This window comes from Thamnophis sirtalis, unplaced genomic scaffold (assembly GCF_051295495.1).
Source record: "Thamnophis sirtalis isolate CommonGarterSnake01/CBP01778 unplaced genomic scaffold, rThaSir2_p1.2 scaffold_10, whole genome shotgun sequence".
In the NCBI taxonomy this organism is placed as follows: domain Eukaryota; kingdom Metazoa; phylum Chordata; class Lepidosauria; order Squamata; family Natricidae; genus Thamnophis; species Thamnophis sirtalis.
This window is the reverse complement of record NW_028261390.1, coordinates 29,936,296-29,957,322: the sequence shown is the minus strand read 5'-3', so window position 1 is coordinate 29,957,322 and position 21,027 is coordinate 29,936,296. Positions and strand designations below refer to the sequence as shown.

Sequence of the window (21,027 nt, the reverse complement as noted above, 5' to 3'; positions counted from 1 at the left end):
TGTGCTTTTTCTATGTTCTAATTGTCTCTCTCTTTTTTTACGCTGAGAAATTTGGTGAATGGAGACCAATTTAAGGCAAATTGTGCCCACTCCTGTGTGGTTATAAAAGCAATAAAAATTATGGCTTTTTACATTGGAGTGAGAATGTTAAGATGAAATAATTCAAAACTACCCTTTTGATACAGAATGCTGTAGTTGTAATTTTTACTACCTGTGTTTTAACTTGATATGTATATTCTCTGATGTATATAAATTTAAATACTTTTCTTCTACTCACTTATCTCTCTTTGTTTTACATTACAATGATTCACATCATTGGTGGAATTCAGTGGTGAATTCAATGTTTAATGCAGTAGAGACAATCCGAACGTTTTCCCCTCTGTTCACAGAGGAGCAGCTGCCTCCTTTATGGTCCCACCCAGCCCCCTCCCTCCCGGGGACTACCTTAAAGGGACAGGCTGCAGCAGCTCTGCTGTAAATGGAGGGAGAAACGTTCAGATTGGGTGGGCAGGTCAAGCAGCTGGAAGAGGAGTGGTGACAGATCAACCAGCTGGGCATGGGTGGGGCCATCAGGGATTTTTGCCACTGGTTTGGTGAACCAATGCCAATCGTCCCTTCCAGTTCGGCCAAACTGGGCTGAACCAGGAGGATTTTCCCCCTGATTTACATTCAAGGATAGTGGGTTCAATATAATGGTCCCATATCCTCCATGGACAATGTTTCTTCACATGAAGGCAGACTCCCTAGAAAATTATTAGAAACAACCTAAAAGAACCTCCAAAAAATAAAAGTTTTCCACTATTGACAGCAGTGGAGAAAAGAAGAAGAAAATAAACTTGCTTGGTGATACTGGATTTAATTCTCAAATTTCAGTACTATTTTGTTCTAAATATAATTAATTAATTCACAAATCAGTGAATAATGTGGTTGAAGCACTATATCACTGCTTACCAGAATCCATTTTGCTTTTAAGCCTATATGCATGGCAGGCCTTAAACGTGGTTGAAATGCTGTCATTCCAAGGAAATATTTGCCTATTCTGCATGTTATCCAAACGTCAACAAATCTACTCTGTCGGTCTTCCTCCACATTAAACATCCTGGCTAGAAATGGGGTTCTGACAGTCACTTACAGTAGGAATGCCTTTCTATATGGCAGAAATCCATTCATGCAATTGTGGACAAGTATATTTTGGAACCATAAAATGCAGTATTTGAAGTGGACACAGAGAATCCCACTGGAACTGAGGTAAAATGCGAATAGGGAAGCAGAATATCTTTCATTTTTCTGAAGAAGGAACCAGAAGGTGAGCTACTTCTGCTTCTGCATATTCCAAACCCATTTTAGATATGCCTCTTATTTGTTTTTTTTAGCTATGCTTTTTCCAAATAAAATAAATAAAATCTTGGATAAAAAGTTTGGCAGGAACAGATGTTCTAACTGGAACCAGCATAGGCATGAAACCTTCATACATAACTATTGGCATGAAGCCATAAATATCTATCAACACATGGAGCCTCATCCATTAAAACTTAAATTGGATCACTATTGACTATAACTTGAGACAGCTAGATGCCACCAATTACAGACTCTAGCCTAATTGGAAACTGTGTTCTTGTAGATTAAGCACTGGATTCAACATTTCCCATACTAGATCAATCCAGATACACGCAAATAGGAAAGGATAAAAATGGACTTCTGGAAAAGTGAAAACTGGCAAACTGAAAATAACTGCAAGAAAAGTGAAGTGTGGTGTAATGAAGAACTAGACTAACTCTTTGTTCTCTCTGGACAAGGAGAGGACATGATTACCCACAAATGTTCCAGGCAGTTGATCCCCTTGAGACTGATCTCGTGGATTATTGTTCATGGAGACAAGGGAATAGCCATTTTGCTCAAACTGTAGTCAGTATACTGTATAATATAAAAAACAGCTATGTTGATGCTTCAAAGACTTAAAATGAGAGGGAGAAGAATGTCTTTATTTGGTACTTAATGTGATCAAGCATGGATGTCTAATAAGCCTCCTGGTGCAAAATATTGCAGAAATGACATGCCAAACAGGCTTTCTTCTCCTTATATTCAGCATTTGATATAGTCCCCATAAAAAGGTTTCCTTTCATTGAACGTATATATCTAAATATGTGTAAATTTGATACCAAAAAACCTCAGCAAAAGAAGCTACGTTTAATACCGAAATTGTTTTATGCTTTACATTTAATAAACCATACTGCTATACACATTCTGTTATCAATTCTAAAGAATCCTTTGAGTAACTATAAGCACAACATCTGCTTATGATTTTTGTTTATACTCTTGATTTGGTAGCCTCCAATTCTGTTATTTTGTATCTTCTTTTGTCAGTAGTTCTAAAGTCAATAGAAATAAAGGAAAAAGAGCAACTTTGTATCATTTATTTCATTGTCACTGTGATAAAATCTGGGCTGTTTGGATCCATGTTTTAAAAAAACCATACCATTTTTAAATTGTAAATATGAAGGTTTATTCAAAGTTATTAAAGGCGTTTTCTACATCTAAGAAAATCATAGCTAATTACTTACCTTTAATGTTTCATATACATATTAACATTTTTGAAAGAAATAGATAGTAATTGATATATAATTGGTAGAATTAAAGCAATTTCATATTTTTAATGCAAATGTACTATTATTTCCAATTGCTAGCTCTTTTTTTGGCATGGCTTTTAACATGTCCTTTTTGTGACTGATTTGTAGTGCAACAATTTTGAATAGTTACATACATTTTCCTTACCCATACAAATATGTCAATAAAAGGATTGTAGTCAAATAGAACCAAGCTGAATAGTTTTTAAAAAAACCTGATATATAAGTGCAGTATTAATTAAATCATGTTATCAGTTATGATTGCATAATACATTTAACTATTCTTTACTGAATTATAGTTTATTATTTTAGTTTCTAGTTCACACAGCACCATACCATCTGGGTTCACACAACATATAAAGCAAAATGTGGTTGTTTGGCTTACATGTAGCACACTTACACAGCATTAAATTAATATTTGTTTATCAGACCAAAAATGAAACTGGATCACAATAATATCTGCCAAATAATTATAATATATATACTTTCTTGCTTGGGATAGACCTACTTATGTTATTTTCCTATGCATTTGAGTTCAACATTAGAACAAATAAGCAAAATTGGTTAACACACGGTATAACAGAACCAGATTGCAATCTAATCTTTATAGATTGGAAGATTGGGTTGAATGGAACATGATGCTCTTCAATGGGAAGAAAATGTAAGTTATTACATTTAGAAGAAAAAAGCAAGGTTTACACAGAGAAAAATGACACAGAAGCACTAAATTGGAAAAAGACTTGTATCCACTGATAAGAAACTGAGCATGAGCTAGCAGGATGAAACAGCTACTAGTTTTAATGTTGTTCTGGACTACTTTAGAAGAAGCACTATGTTAAAACAGATGAAGTTCTTATTCCTCTCTATTTTATCCTGATGTATAGTATAGTGTAGAACAGTTTGAGTATTATATGTGAATATGATACCATATTTTCTGTTCTGACAAGTTAGAACTGAGATGCAGAAAGGAATGATACAAGGACTTAAAAATAAATCCTACAAAGGCCGAAGAAACTTGAGTTATTCGTTCTGGAGAAAACCTGAGATGTGAAATCTGTGTTCAGGTATACAGTATTAAAGACTATCATAAGAAAAACAGACAGGAATTATTTGCCATTGCCATAGAAACTAGGACCAGAAATAACAGACAAAATTGTGTAATTTATAAATACATAAGGAAAGATTTCTTCATGGTAAGATGTAAATAACAATGGAACAGTCTACCTATGGGAGTGTTTAAGAAAAAACTGGACAGCTTTATTTTAATGATAATTTACTTGGTTTTCCTGCATACCAGAGGGTTGGACCAGGGGTGAAATGCTTTGAAGTCTGCTACTGGTTTCTTCGGCGCCTGCATACCACAGGCACTAAGAAGCCTTTTCTGAGTCTGCAAAGGTAAGTAGAACAGTGAGGGGGGGGGAACAGCTGTGCTGCATTATTTAAATTTGCTAGAAAGCAGTATTTCCTGCTTTCTAGCGAATATAAATCATGTGGCACAGCTGATTGTCACACAGCTGATCATCAGAACTTTTAAAAAAAACTTTTTAAAGCATTTTTTACTACTGGCCCAAACCGGTAGCATTTCACGCGTGGGTTGGACTAAATGATCCTTGGAGTCACTTCCTTTGCCATAATTTTTGATTCAAACACTAAGTTTACTAATGCCAGGCTATAAATATTATGCAATAGTATCTATAAATGTACAATTTTGTCTATCATCCCTTAAAACTGTTTCAGCTCAGTAGTTGAAAAGAGTTAACAAATTGTAATTCAATAAACTACTAAAATTCCTTTTTTTTCCCCCTGTTGGCCTTTTCTTATTCTATCCTTTCTGCTTAAAGCTATATGCTCACTAAAAAGCACCTAAACTATGTATGTGTTTTTAAAATTCGCAATACAATATTCTTGGAAGATAATTGAACCTTTGTGTAGTGGGTCTTACAAAGAGATATGCAAACTTATGTATGTGCAGTATCATTCAGTGATGCATCTTGGGCTTCCTCCCTCCATTTTTAGGTTTAGGTTTAGGTTTATTGGGTTTATATGCCGCCCTTCTCCCAAGGACTCAGGGCGGTGTACAACATTAAAAAAACACATATTACAAAAGTTAAAAAATAAATAGAATATCCAAAACAAACCCAATTAAGATTAACAACATTTTTAAAAAAAATCGATTAAAATTAACAATAATCAATAATTTGTTTTGTTTTGTTCAGGCCAGGCTGGCTTGCTGGAAAAGCCAACTTTTTAGGGCGTGTCGGAAGGACCGGAGATCGGGGATTATACGAAGCTCCGGGGGCAGCCCATTCCAGAGGGAAGGCGCTCCCACAGAGAAGGCTCTCCCCCTTGGGGGTCGCTAGCCAACACTGTCTGGCCGACGACACCCTGAGGAGGCCAACTCTGTGGGATCGCACTGGACGGTGGGAGGCTACCGGTGGCAGTAGGTGGTCTCGCAGGTATCCTGGGCCTAAGCCATGGAGCGCTTTAAAGGTCATAATTAGTATCTTGAATCGCACCTGGAAGACAACCGGCAACCAGTGCAGGCCGCCTAAAAGGGGTGTAACATGGGAGCAACTAGGTGCCCCCATGATAACCTGCGCAGACGCATTCTGGACTAGTTGAAGCCTCTGGGTGCTCTTCAAGGGCAGCTCCATGTAGAGAGCATTACAGTAGTCCAGGCGAGAAAGGACGAGGGCATGAGTGACTGTGCACAGAGCATCCCGATCCAGGAAGGGGCACAACTGACGGGGCGCTGCGCGAGGGGGCAGGCGAGGAGAGGAGAGGCAGGGCGCCCTTCTTCAGGAAAAATTTCAGATTCCAACTGTTTATCAAGCAACAGTAAGAAATCATTCTCCTATATCTGCTACCGCCTCCTCCTCCTCCAACAGCACTGCCGGATTTCCGCCCAACACTGCGGGGGCGCCAGCGGGAGCTTTGGCAGCTTCACCTCAGCCGCAGCGCTGGGCAGCAAATGTGTTGGTGCTGTTGGAGGAGGAGGCGGCAGCAATAGCACCTGAGGACAGGACAAGAAGCAATGGAAACTTGTCAGAAGGAGACTCAAGCTGGAAATAAGGAGAAATCTGACAGTAAGAACAATTAAAATCAATGGAATCTTAATTCATTTGCTACAGGTTTTCAAAAGACTGGACGGCCATTTGTCTCAGATGATATAAAGACTCCTGCCTTGGCAAGGGGCTGGACTAGAAGACCTCCAGTATCCCTTCTGATTCTATGATTTTAAAAACCACAAGCTTTTTACAGCTCGCTTGCAACTTTACCAAATTTAATTCAGCCATTTCCTTTTGTTATTAAATGGGTATTGCTAGTTCAATGCACATGCGCTCCACTTTTAAGATACTGAAAAAATCCCCATGACCTGCAACAAAATTCATTCTTCCACTCTTATCTTGCCCTAACTTCTGATAGGTTCCTGAAATATAGATCTATAAAATTTAGTGAAAATATTTCTATCTATTTTAATACAGACTCGTAAAACAGATTGGGACAAATGAAATTAGTGCTCTGGGATAATAGCAGGTTTACTCTATTTGGATTTTCAGATAAAAGGTATCTTTTGTGCTAAGTTCTAACAATGTAGTTCTCTAATGTAACTATGAAACAGTCCAAATAAATAATTCCCCTCAGGGAGGAATTCTGGGAGTTGAAGTCCACAAGTCTTAAAGCTGTCATGTTTGAAGACCCCTGGGGTTTTTTTTCCCTAAAGGGTTAGGGGTGCAAGGGTCTTGTAACAATAGCTTTAAGACTTGCGTGCTTCAAATGCCAGACTTTCTGAGCCAACATTTTGGTTGCTAAGCAGGAGCGTTGTTAAGTGATACTGATATTATATAACACTTTTAATTAAGCGGGTATCTTGAATAAACATAACTTTGAGTTTCAAATAATACTGATTTTGTTGTTGTCTTAGGTGACATCTGTGAAAAAAATCCAGGTGCTCAGGCATGAAAATATGCCGCTCAAACGCTATACTTTTCTGCTCACACTGAAAAAAAATTAGAGGGAACATTGGCAAGGGGTCTTTCCCAGTTCCTTGGTTAGGTAACGAGCGGGTCACCCTAAACAGGGCAGCTGGGCAGTTATCTGCAGATGCGATAAGAGCGGAAAAATGTTGCCGTTTCGCCACTTTTATCACCACTAAGTAGGATTTAATATGAATTTTTACTAGTGTTCGATCAGATTTGGACCGGCTGGCCCTCCAACCACTCTCTAGGCATCTTTTCCGGCGTTTCATCTCCCGGAGCTTCTAGGTAAACCAAGGAGCTACCTGGGATCGACACCGGGTCAGAGGCCGCAAAGGCACAACACAATCCAAAGCCCCAGTGGCTGCCCTATCCCAGGCTTCCACTAGGGCTTCGGTTGAGTTGTGACCAAGGGATTCAGGGAAAGTCCCAAGTTCCATCAGGAACCTTTCAGGGTCCATCAGGCACCTGGGGCAGAACCATCTAGTTGTTTCCACCTCCCTGCGATGAGGTGTAGCAAGCCTGATGAGGTAATGATCCGACCATGACAAGGATTGGATAGAAATATCCCCTAAATCTAGATCATTCATCCACTGCCCAGAGACAAAAATCAGGTCGAGCGTGTCTCCCCCATTATGGGTGGGGTCTTGAATTAACTGAGTTAGGTCCATAGCTGTCATGGAAGCCATGAACTCCCGAGCTGACTCGGATGTCTCGCCAATGGAAGGCAGATTGAAATCCCCCAGGATCATAAGTCTGGGGAAATCAACCGCCATCCAGCTAACACATCTAGCAGCTCCGGCAGGGCCGATGAAACATAGCAGGGAGACAGGTACGTGACAAAAAGGCCCACCTGAACTCCAAGGCCCCATTTCACAAAAAGGGATTCACATCCGCACAGTGACCTCCTGAGGTCCGAGACTTTCCCTAATAACCCCCCCCCCCGCCCTGGGCTCTCGGCTGGTGGAAGCCTGGTGGGCATAATTCACTAAGGGGAACACCCCCCTCATGGCCCAACCAGGTCTCCGTAATGCACGCCAGGTCCGCTCTACTCTCTTGTATGAGGTCGTAAATGAGGGGAGCCTTATGTACCACGGACCTGGCGTTAAGCAACACCAGCCGGAGACCAGGGTCCTGTAATCCCGAGCACCCAGGGGTGTGAGAAGGGTGATGAGGGTTGGAACGTGCGATCGCTTTTAAACAGCGAACCTGCATCCCCTGAACATAATTTGGCCCTCGGCCCCCACCATATCTGTCTCTCCCACAAACAGTAGAGATGGTAAACCCCCAATGGAATGGCTTAATGTCTCCCCCGGAATCCCAACCCTTCCCAGCACTCCCGACCCGCGCCCCTTAATTAGCTCTGGCCTGTGCCCTGGCAAACTCCCCCCCCCAAGCCTGTCTGAGCCATCCAAATCAAACCCCCCCTGCCCGCCCCTTAAAATTTGATTTAAAAATCCCTGAATACTTTTTCCTCAAAGTATCTGCTGTAGAGGCTATCACTGTCCAGTGCCAAATTTAAATTTCTAATTTAAAATTCTGTTGGAAAATAGATTAGCAGAATTGTAATCTAACATTCAGCTTTCCCGTCTGAAAAAAACACTGCAGACAGTTAAGTACTCTAAATAAGAATCAAATCAAGGTTTTAATTTTTAAAAGGATAATTACAATAATATACAATACATAAAGTGAAAAATGAGGTTTTTTTGAAGACAGCAAAGTCAAAGTAGATAAAAATTACTCATACTCAGTCACCTATGAATGTGTAAAAAGACTAGACACAATCCTGTCCTAACATAGGAATTGGGCCCATATTGAGAGTATTTGTATAGGTTTACTTAAAGCATTATTTCTTCTCCTCCTTGAATAGACAGGGTGCAAAGAGCAGAACACATCTCTATTGGCATTCAGTCATTACTTGGGTATGTGTTTCTTGTACTGCATGTTCTCTACTACTGGGATGTGTCCAACTAATGGTTCTGAAAAATAATCAAGAATTCAAAGTGCAGGTGCTCCATTTGTCATTCAACACATTCTGTTAATTATAAATAAAGTGACAATTTCATTCATTAAGATTTTCAAACATTTGATTACATTTTCTTGCAGCTATTTTACAGGTTACATTCTTGCTAATAACTGTTTTAATGAAGGATTATGCAATTTGGTTATGAATTTGTCATCTACAGTACACTAAGTTTATGATGTTTAGGATTAAAGTATCAATAAGACAGAATTATCTACAGAATTTTTTAAAAGTCTATTTTTTTTAAAAAAGGAGTACCGTTAATTGTTTAGGTCATGATGTTGACAGGTATCAAGAAAAGTTCCTGGCAGTATCCCTGAAGAATGTTTTAAAAAGTATTAAAAAATAACAAGCCTTCTTAAAAAAAATTATATGGAGAGAAACCTGCCAGGTAAGCTGAAGAGTTTACTTTTCAATCCTAAACAAGTTGACAGCATCCCTTTCTATTTCTTTCTTAACTTATTTTCGTACAAGCACAACAGCTGCAGTGCAGACATGGAGTTCCTGTCCATTTTCCCCTTAATTTAATTTGGAGGGAAGCAACTCCGTATGCACAAAAGCTATACTAACACAGTGCTATTCTACCAAGTTTAAAAGGAAATATTATAAAGGAACTCTGCAGACACACTGCAGCATGCTCTGTGCTTGCACTACTCTCAGTTATTCAGGTTCCTTCCTTATTCATAGATTTCAGATCTGTCTGAAAAACATACATACATAATGTTCATTAAATTAGAACTGGACAAATTTTCACTATTTATCCAGGGATAGCAAGACTAACAATACGTATACCAATAACAATGATTTCCCTTCAACTGATTCAGACAAGCATTTTAATGATATTTCCCATAACAGAAAAATAATAATTCAAAATAAAATAGATGTACTGTACATCCCAACATATTTACATAAACAATGACTAATAAATTTTGTGAACACCAGGACCTGTAGAGGCTATAATAAATATTTCAAAAACCTAAAAGAATTTTAAAAAACCCTACTTATCCAGTCCATTTAGCCCGACATAGTAGAGATTTCATAATCACTTGCTGATATTATGGGTTTTCCCATCATCCGCACATTCTTAGCATTAGTAAGCCTTGCCATCATACACACTGGTTTATCAAAGTACCGCACAAGTGCTGGTTCAGTCAACAGGGAAGCCAAAAACTGCTCAAAGGTGATAGCCCAGTCTCTGTCAATACTACTACTTCTTGGCAGAGAAGTTGGGTTGCTGCTTTGTACCAAAACAGTATCTTCACTGATGTCTTCACAGTGTAACTTTTCTTCCTCATGAGAACCTGCGCTCAGGACAGAATATGAAGACATGGAGCTGTCATCTTTAGTATCATCATCAGAAATCAACATGGAAGAACCAGCTCCATTATCCCTAGGAGAAGAATCTTCCAGTTTAACATCCTCCATTTGTGAACTGTCACCACAAATATTCTCCTCTTCATCAAGAAAACCATTTTGAAAATGATTGTGTCGGTCAAGATGGTACTGCTGGCTCCCTTTCTTCTGAATCAGCACATTCTGAATGGTTTTGCTGGTATTCTCAGCCTCTTTAATAGATTGGACACTAAACAGTTTACCAACTTCACCAATCTCTAGAAGCAAACTTGTCACAGCTGCAGTTGCATGATAAAGATCCTGCTCATTGGGGTCTTCACTGAACATGTTATACATGGTCTTACACAGTTCAATAAATTGCTCCTAGATGTAAAAGATAAATATAATGCTTTTTTGTTAAGCAGCTGTTTATCCTATTCAAATCCAACTGTTAGATGGGGCTCCCAGCTGTTTTTCTTCCAACAGACACTAGACAACACCTGTCTAGTTTCAATAATGACATTGTCAAGAGTTCCCAGATTATTTGCTGGGGCCCAAGAGAAATACCTCCATAGTGAAAACTTACCTTGTAAGAGATTATTTTTATATATACACACACACATGCTTTTGAGGAGTACTTGCTTCTAGATAATGATTAACAATAACAAGTGTAATCTTGCAAAGTTGTTTAAAAAAGATTTTTAACTATTTAGCACATGATAGGTATACAACTCTTCCAAGTTCCCAACCTTTCATCTTTAATAAACATATATAAGATGTAGAAGAAAAAGGAAAAATAAGTCCACTTTTCCTAGTGATAGAATAGTTTGCTTTGTTGCATCCCTCCCATTAAAAGCCCCTGAAAGCAAGTGTTGTGGCGATTTGTTTAGCTAATTAAAAGTGAAATGTGTAGCCCAAAAATGTCCTAAATCTTTAGCCCCATCCACTCATATGAGGCTTCCAGGCAGGGCAAAATGAAAAAGTGAAGCTCCACCAATTAGAGGCGGCTCACCTCTAATACAGTGCATGAGAAGAATATCAAGGAAGCCCACTGTCCTACTTCCCCCTTTTAATTTGGACATTCTGCAATTGGAATTAAATCTTTCAAGTTTTAATCCCATCCCAAGGTTAAGCTATGTACTGTATATGCTTTACTGATCATGTACTTTTTAGCATCATGTGTATGCTAATTTTACATTTTTCAAAAGAACACTTACCTGATTTAGTTTAGGTAAGTCCTTTGCATTTTTGACTTTGGGTTTATTCTCTTGATTCCAGATTTTAAGGCAATTTTTATTTTCTTGAGAATTCTTCTTTCCTATTACAATCAATTATCCAAAACACAGTAATGTTTATCTGATTATGGTGCAAATACAATTCCCCAAATAGCCGTGATGTTGGTAAAGATAATGAACAGCATACCTTTTTCTGTTTTCAAACTCACATTAACAAATCCCTCTTCAGCTCCATGTTTGTTCCTTCCTTGTACAGCAACAACTAATAAAAGAATGAATATATAAGCACTCTTTTTTCAAAATGTGAAGGTTATAGTAGCCTAATTTACAGTCAAGATTCTCTTAAGTAAAACTCAATTCCTGATTACTACATTAACTTGATTTTTTAGAGTTCCTTGTTTGCTATTGTTGTTTACAGCATTAATCCTTGCACTCTTTTCAGTGCTTTTCAATTTCCCCAAATATTCTAATGCCTGGGGATTTTGGGGGGTTCAAATAGTAATCAGGCCTGAGCCTGGTTTTCTTTCTCAAGATCAAGCAAGGTTGATCATTGCTGCAAACTAGGAAAGCGTGTATCTAGCAGGTTTTCCAGGACTAAATACTTGCGTTTTCAAGGGCCAATTTCCCTGTTTCATGGAAGAATTCTAATTTAAAAAAATCTGAGAAAAGAAAAATCTTTGGGAAAAAAGAATCAGCTACAACTCTGTACCAGAAGTACATATTAAAATGAAACAACCTTTCTCTACTGATCACTGCCTCAATCATTAGTTTGTAACAAACAATAAGGCTATTGAATTTTACTGTATCAATTGCAGAAGATGAAGCTGCACTTAGTATCCCCCATTATTGAATAGCTATAATTAATATTTCCAGTTTTACGTTCTTCTTCTACCTTAATTAATTAATAACTAGTTCTGTGCAAACTGTATTTTCAGCAATTTGGGAAAATACATTAAAAAGAAAGTGTGTTTGTTTTTGTACAATTATATTCATATTTATCTGTTCATGTACAATTTTATTAAACATGCTTGATATTTAAATTTCTATCAAAATGACTACATGTAAAATTGATCTTGACATGGATATTATTTTAATCTACCATTATCTTCCCAACAAAAACTCTCAACAAAAGAGCCAGCTTTGTCTAGTGGTTAAGGCATTAGGCTAGAAAGCAGGCGACTGCGAGTTCAAGTTCTGCCTTAGCTATGAAAGCCAGCTGGGTGACCTTGAGCCACTCTCTCTCTCTCAGCCCAGCCCACTTCACAGGGTTGTTGTGCAGAAAATAGGGGGAGGAAGGTGTGCTGAATATGTTTGCTGCCTTGAGTGGTTTGTAAAAAATAACAAGGCAGGATTCAAATAAATAAATATATTGATCCAATTTGTGGTACCAACCTTTAGCTCTATCATGAGCTACAGGTTTAGAAACTAATATTATAAATTGTGTTGGCAAGCCATCTGTTTGTATGTAAAATTCACACATTTGCTTCCTGAATCTGTCATTGTAAGAATCTGATAATGCGACATTTAAAAGCCATCTTGTTAAAATTGTTGTTTTCCTCTCCGCAGACAAGCTAGTTGGGGTTTTTTTTGGAAGATAGGGGAGACTTAAAAAAATTATCAGTATGTTTAGTCAGGAACAAGAAAACTAACACATCTTTCTACCCTGTGTACACTCTGGTGTAATGTCTTCAAAGAAGTACTGAGTTGCTTCAAATGCTGAATCTGGCTCTTCGGGATCAGAAGACGGATCTGTACAAACAGGTATGAGAAATCATCAACAAATTTCATATTTTACACATGCATCCCCATATCTATCATTTATAGCTGGAATATTACACAGGTAGTCAGTGGTGGGATCCTGCCAGTTTAACAACCAGTTCAGTGATTGCGTGCTTCGCGCGTGCCCATGCCTGATACGCGCTCCATGCGCATGTGCAGTTTTAACAAAACTTACCTTCCCCGTTGCTTCTGGGGAGTAACACAGCTGAGGTGCGGCAGTCTGCTCTGCCACACGAATCAGCTGAGAGGATCTAGATAAGTAAAACGCAGGTGGGTGGGCCCAACTGATCATTGGAGCGAACCAGTTCGCTCCCAGCTGAACATTGGAGATACTGATTCGCCCAAACCGGTCCGAACCAGCTGAATCCCACCCCTGCAGGTAGTCCTCCAGTTATGATGGCAACTGGAACCAGAATTTTCATCACCAAATAATGCTGTCGTAAAGCATGATCTCATGTGACTGCATCGCTTAGCAATGGCAATCCCTACAGTTCCTCTTACCATCACCTAAAATGGCACAGGATTTCACATGAAAGGTATTATATTAAGCTATCTGGAATTACCCCATGCTTACATACCTGGAAAAACATGCATTTTATAAAGCAATTTCAGTTTCTCAGTAAGGTCTCCATGACATGCTGCACCTAAAAATAATTGAGTCATTGTAGTAATCCTAAATATATTCATCAACTAAGTGTCATCAATTTAACATAACAATTAATGAAACAATATCATTGATACTTGCTTCCAGATAGTTGAACCTGTTAGACTTAATACCTCTGTGCAAAATTCCGAGTTTTAAGAACCTTTAAAGCCCAGCAAATCACAGATTTACTCATTCCAACGATGTGGCCTTACACACTACCATTCGCAACCAAAATCTAGATTTAAAGGTACAGCTTCAGGCAATATTACTTCATCCACTCTTTTGTACACTAACCAGCAGTTAAGCAGTAAGTTTTGGGTGGAGGTATTTTGCCAGCATATCTGGGTAGAATAGAGTGACCAGCAAAATCCAAACGAAGATGCTCTCCTTGCCTGGTGAGATTTCAATGCCAGGAGATGGATTTTGCTCAGTGTCAAAATCTACAATTGTATTATGAAGAAAGATGCAGTATCTTATTTCTCTAGAGCCATGATGGTGAATCTATGGCACGCGTGCCACAGGTGGCACGCGGAGCCATTTGTCAGGGCACGTGAGGTGTTGCCCTATCACCTGGCCAGCGTCCATGCATGCACTGGCCAGCTGACTTTGGCCTTCTTTTGAGAAGGAAGCCTCCTGAAGGTTCCAGAGGTCAAAAATCGCCCCTACAGACAAAACGGAAGTCACCATTCCTGAACTTTTTTGTGCCCTCCGGAGGGTGTCTGGGGGGGGGGCTCTGGGGGGGCAGGGAGGCTGTTTTCACCCTCCCCAGGCTCCTAGAAAGCTTCTGGAGCCTAGGGAGGGTGAAAAAAACTATACCAAAAATGGGGTAGTGTTTGCGCACATAGCATTATGGGTGTGACATGCCCACGCACAACCCCCCTGCGCTCCCCCTGCTTTTGGCCCGAGAGCCAAAAAAGTTCGCCATCACTGCTCTAGAGTAACTAACATTATTTTATCTCACAGTAAGAAAGGCCTATCTGTAAACCTTTGGTCTTTGGAAAAATAAGATATATTGGATCAAGAGCCGAGGTGGTGCAGTGGTTAGTGTAGTACTGCAGGCTGCTTTAGCTGATTAGTGTTCAAATCTCATCGGCTCAAGGTTGACTCAGCCTCCCATCCTTCAGAGGTGGGTAAAATGAGGGTCCAGATTGTTGGGGGTAATATACTGACTCTGTAAAACCACTTGGAGAGGGTTTAAAAACCACACAAGTGGTATATAAGTATAAGTGCTATTGCTATTGCTAACTGGGCAACATATACAGTACTGTAATCAAGTTCAGCTGATTACACATCCCTTTAATATAGTTAAAGAGGCATTGCTTTATATACCAATTCAAATACAGATTAATTCTGGGATTTGAGGTCCATTTCAATATTTTCTGTTCTTTAATTCAATTCAGTGTTCATAAAGAATAAATTTTGAGACTGTCTGTACACATATATTCAGTGATGACTTTAAATGAATTGTGCACTCAAAGCCAAAATAATAGTTATTGACTCACATACTATATAGCACCAGAAAGGGGAATGTATTTCTACTAATAGATTACGAATAAGAGGATTTGAAGAGTATTAACTAAGAATATAAACAATGGCAAAAAAAAAAAAAACCCCACAGAGAGACACATAACCTTTTATAATGTCTCAAGAATGGCTGCATGACAGACAATAATTTTATAGTTAATGGTGATTAAAAAAGCCAAATGCCATTAGATAAGCAGTTTTGTTCTTACTAAGTCCAGAGACAAATTCTCGGAAGTTAATTAAGGAATCGCCGTTTTCATCCAGCAATCTGAACAAACGTGCAGCTAGAACATTAGAATGAGTTCCACATGCCCAAGGAAAGAGAAGAGTAAACATCCCTTTGAACTGCTCATAGTCTATGCGGTACTGTTCCAAATAAGGCAAGCTTGGATCATGACGGTCAGTAGCATTGCTGGTGCCTCCCCAATAGCAGCTAGTGAGATGTTCTGCCTGATAAAAAAAATAAGGCATGTGAAATTATTATAATCTCTGTAGTTAGTTCAGCAACACCTTCCCTCATCACAGATTATGCATCTTAAAAACACCTTAATATAGAAATGTTTTTCATATTGCCTGGTATTAGTATTGTTATAAGCAAGTTCTAGCTACAATATTAATTCATTCAGTGTCACAGTTCTTGGAAGTAAATATAGACACAGAAATAGGACAAACTCCATCCAGAAATGTTTCTACCAACATATTTCTACCATCACAGGCCTGTCTGTTATTAAGTTCCAAAACTGTTGTCCTCCTAACCACTGACTGGTGTCACTTCATACACCTGAGACAAGGAGTAATCTAGAAGCCCATGTTACTCAGTATTAAAATTTTGGTTTTGAATGAAAAGATCAAATCCCCATCTGAGTATTGAACTCACTGGATAACTTTGCACCTGTTAATATCTCTTAGCCTAGTTGATTCCCCAGATTTGTTATTATGAATATATCCTGAAGGAAAGTCTATTGTATGCTTATTTAATTTAATTTATTTATTTAAGAAAATTTATATGGCCACTCAACTCACTCTCAGTGACTCCAGGTGGCTTACAAAGACGTTGCCTAGAGCCGTGATGGCGAACCTATGGCAAAGGTGGCACACAGAGCCCTCTCTGCGGGCATGCAAGCTATCACACCAGCTCAGTTCCACATGCACGTGCACCTCCTGCTGGCTAGCTGGTTTTGAGGTCTCTGCCACGCATGTGCAGGGGTCGGGGGTCATGCAGGAGTCACATGTGCATGCACAGGGGGCAGAGGGTTGCGCACACAAGTGCGGGGGTGGAGGCATGCATGGGGGCAGGGGGACATGGGGGCAGTATGTGGGGCACATTGCATTATGGGTGTGCGTACCCCCACTCTCAGCACATAAAAAAGTTAGCCACCAGCCTAGAGGAATGGTAATTTATACATATAAAAAAACAAAATATGTCTTTCTGATTATAGATTATATTTATATCTGCCTTTTTAAACAGAAAATTGCCATCTGCTCAGATATATTATTGCTTGAGATTTACTACAGTACTTGATTTAAAAGAAAGCTGAATCCCCAAATCCAGCGAGTATTCTGGGTACAATTTAATCTGTAACGTCAAATCTGCTTTTATAGCAAGTGTGCAGCTATGATAATTTTTCAGGGTGAAAACAATTAATTGGGGTCCCTTTGTTTTGTTGATTATGATCACAAAAATATTGTCTACATAGGAATAAACAATTAGATTTATTATCCTGATAAGTATTTCATTCATTTTAAAGTGTAATTTAAATACCATATCCTTGTACATCAAGGGGAAATGAAAACATTCTGCTTTATAAATTAAACATTTTCTCAGTAGCACATTTTTGGCTCATGAAATTATTTTAGAAACTATTAAGTTGGATTTAGTAAGAAAAATGAAGTGTGGTATTTGCTATAAATAACATAGATGCAAGACAGCTATTTGAAGGTTACCTTGAAAAGGGCATAAAGTTCCTCCAGCTCATCTATTGTAAATGAAGTTTCAGTTACTATGGTTCGTACCTTCAAAATATAAAAAGGAGAAATTTTAAACACATATAATTAAATATATTTAATATCTTTAATATTTAAATTCAAAGAACAAAACACCCAAGAACTTACCACATTTCGTTTAGTAGTATCTTCTAGGGTTTGAATGACCTTCAACCTTTGTTTGAATCTCATTTGTTCAATCAAATCTGCTCTAATGGTACCAAATTTCTAATAGAAAAAAAAATAACATTCATTCTTCCTGCAAAATGTAAGATACAAAATACACTAAAAGATAATTTCACTTAGACATTACCTAAATAAAGTACCTAAGATGTGATTAAAGGTATGACTAAATGTAAAATCAGGGATTATGTTGTGTCCGAGCCATGGCAACCACGCAGTGTCAATCAACACCAGCGGGTGTCAGGATTGGCTGACTCACGTGTGCATCGTCAACAGGAGCACATCGTTCTCTGATTGGTTGCCGGTTTGACAGCTGCATTATAAATAGCTGTCAAACCAGAGTTCTATGTTCTGTTCTAGTTAGATCATTGTAGTTAACAATAAAGAGTGTTGTTCAAGGAATGATCACCTCAGTCAATTATCATTACTCTAAATACATAATAGATTACATCTTCCTTTTTTTAAATAGCAGATTAAAATTTTCTGACATGCCAGAAAAATCATGATATAAAAAGAAAAGGACAGGAAATTTTAGTAGCAATACTAAGGTCATATATCTAAGACAAAATTAATTAGGCATAATTTCTATTTATTTTAAACATTTCAGTCCTAAAAGCATTTGGATTCTAGATGCATATCCCAGAGATCACAACTTCATTGTTGTAGGGAAAATAGGAGCGGGAAGATGTGTTGGATATGTTCACCGCCCTGAGTTATTTATAAAAACAATGATGATGGGATATAAACAAACAAACAAACAAACAAACAAACAAACCCTGCAATCAGTAGCAATGCAATCCTATATTTAAGAATGCATTCTATTAATTTCAACAATAATTTCATCCAAATAAGGGAATTTATTATATGTATACTACTAAAACTCTCCTTTTTGTCTGTTTCAAATCTTCCACTAACCCAAACAACGCATTGTATCATACAAATTTTTGAATTAAAGAACCTCAGATTTGCCAACTTAAAAGAATGCAGACAAAATCTGGGTGCATTATTCCAAAATAATTGAAATTTTAAGGATCTTTACAGCAATTATATATTTTCAAAATTGTGGCTACTGCAACATTGGCACAGCTAAGTAATTGTGATTTTCAACACTCTCTGCCAGCTGCCTACAAATGGGGAAACCAACAGGGAACTAGAACTCATTTCAACTATCTCTGCTTTCCCCCCTCCCCCATGGTCATTTTTTTTGTATCTTCAGGTAAGGTAATACCTCTTAAATGTTATGCATTGTCTACATATAACTCAAAAGTAATTCCTGTTCTTTCTGTGTTGAGCAGCTTTCCCAACTTCATTTCCACGTGTTGGAAATACAGAAAGTCTCAGAATTTCTAGCCAGATTAGATAACAGCCATAATATTCCAACACATCATGGAGACAAAGGATTAGGGAGGAGGAAGCTAGAATCTGACAAATTATTTGCTTGGTGGGTGTATTTTTTCCTGCTCATGTTTAATTACCAATATGTTCATGAAATTATGGTACCTCATAGGAAGTTCTGATGAGCCTAAATATATCTACTTCAGGATAAGGCCCTATGTCATCACTCAGTAATGAATGAAGGTGAGGAATTGGCGGCAAGGTGCTGTCTTTATTGCTCACGCTGTCTAAATACCTACAGGTGGCAAGAAAAAGCAATAATATACCTCATTTTAATTCAAGTGTAAAAATACATGATATTCCACTTCCAATTTCTCATATATTTATTTACATAGGCATACTGCAAAAAGTTGAAAACAGATTAGGGTATTTTTAAATGTTTTTCCTAAATAGCTCTAATTTTTCACAAAAATCACTATATTTATTCTTGCACCAGTCCTATAAAATTAGCATTATTACTACAGTATTACCTCTATAATACACATTATGGTTGCACCTGAATGATTCTTGAATGCTATGATGGAAGGAGATAGTGAAGAGGAGGAGAAAAATGTAGGGCAAGGGAAAAAGTAAAGTAAGAAAAATGGGCAAAGTAAGGAAGGTACATGTATACCCATCATGCTGTTTTCTTTTGTGGTAAACATTATACACAGTGGAGAAATAGAACAAGTAATTGTATACTGAAGAATTTAAAATGAATGAACAATAAAAAGAACTACAGTTAATTATAAACCCAACTCTACCTCCTTCCTATTTTCTTCATTAACTTGCTTTCTTATTCCATTTTTACTAATATATTCTTCTTATATAACCAGCCATTTCAGCATACTTTGTATTAGTCAAACACTAGTTCATTCTTGATCCTATCCCTTCTTACCACATATTACTTAACTATTAAATCATTCCTATCACATGAAGCTTACTTTTCTGTTTCCCTTGATCTATACTACTCTTGCTGCCATTTAACAAAGTAAACAAAAAATATTTTGGTCAGTCATTTTGCCTATTTTGACAAATGTTCATTCCACACCACATGCTATTTGATATTATTCTATCAACCCTCACACATCTTAACATTTCTGTATTCATTTCTGCATCTTTAATTAGCTTTTTTACCATTTACATGCAAGTTGTTCATTCCATTTTTTTCTGTCATTTACAATTACTTTGGTCTCTATTTATTTTCAAATCAATATTCTAGCTTCACTTATTCTCTCAATTCTTTTAATAAATGATCACATCAATTAAGCCTTTAGATTTGTTTTCATTCCTTTGTCATATTTAAATTATATATTCAGAACAAACAGGACTTCTTCTAAGCAGTCCCTACTCATCTTTCATATACGGATTTCCAAATGACCTAGTTACTTTTATGCAGTCTCTCATCTTCTTCCCATCTATTATGTCATCAAATAGTCTTCACCAATTTCATTCAGATCTATTATATTTTCCTTCCTCTTCATTTGTAAAGCAAATGCATATCTATTTTTCTTTGTCACTTCATGCTCATTTAATCCTCTCGTATTTCAAATCACAGTCTTCCATATGCCATGGTCAAAATCGGCTACAAATACAGGCTTCCATCAGCCATCATGGATTTGTTCAACCAAAGCTTTCTTCAACACTTTGTAAACAGACAGAGAAAGTGCTTTTGTCATACCTAACCACAACATTCCCTGCTATAACAATAAGGACCGTAGCAGTTTGTTTGAGCTGATTTGGGCCAGGTTGGCAATAACAGGCCAATTTTATTCTAAGTGTGTCTAATCTACACTAAGGGATTTCCCTGCAAGCTACATATTGTTGCCAGCATTTTATCATTTTGGAAATATATGCACATACTCGTGGTTCAAGAAACAAAATATCAACAAATGCTTTATTTTTAGATAGTCACATGAAAAGTCAGTGCTGAAGCTTAGTCTTTGCAACACACATTTAAATAGCATTCTGGTTTAAACCACTTCAGAGTGATGCACAGATAATTGAAACTTGAGACAGTGATAGGTGCCGATGTGTGATTAAATCTTCTACTAAATACAACAAAAGCCACAATTGTTCAAAAAGATTTTAAAAACATAGTTTACTCATTTGAAGGAGGTATATTTGAGTTCTGCTCTGCATGTATGAAATCCCAGGAAATTTTTATTTTAAAACCTCTATTAAAAAGGCTGGGCAAACTTCTCTTTGGGCATTACTTGCAGCCAGGAATGACAATGCCGCACTAAAGGAATTACTTTATGCTGCAGAAAACTGCCTCTTATAATTAAATCAAGTTACAAAAGAATAAAAGAAAATAAACACTGGAGCAAAGTGGCTAGCAGAGACT

The 21,027-nt window shown here is 37.7% G+C and overlaps 1 protein-coding gene across 3 annotated transcripts in view; it reads right to left on the bottom strand.

Annotated features, from left to right (window-relative positions):
• Positions 1–8,218: 8,218 nt before the first annotated feature.
• The window catches only part of TBC1D9 (TBC1 domain family member 9), a 48,696-nt gene continuing 35,887 nt past the window's right edge, over positions 8,219–21,027 (bottom strand). The window contains exons 13-21 of one of the 3 annotated variants that reach the window (XM_014065273.2): positions 18,807–18,936; positions 17,253–17,351; positions 17,085–17,153; positions 15,350–15,590; positions 13,549–13,614; positions 12,842–12,940; positions 11,379–11,453; positions 11,174–11,274; positions 8,219–10,340 (exon numbers count right to left, since the gene is read on the bottom strand). In XM_014065273.2, coding sequence (XP_013920748.2) covers positions 9,639–10,340; positions 11,174–11,274; positions 11,379–11,453; positions 12,842–12,940; positions 13,549–13,614; positions 15,350–15,590; positions 17,085–17,153; positions 17,253–17,351; positions 18,807–18,936 — 1,582 coding nt within the window. In that variant the 3' untranslated portion in view covers positions 8,219–9,638. The remainder of the gene's footprint in view (positions 10,341–11,173; positions 11,275–11,378; positions 11,454–12,841; positions 12,941–13,548; positions 13,615–15,349; positions 15,591–17,084; positions 17,154–17,252; positions 17,352–18,806; positions 18,937–21,027) is intronic. The other 2 variants (XM_087724361.1, XM_014065274.2) reach the window with 2 other exon arrangements.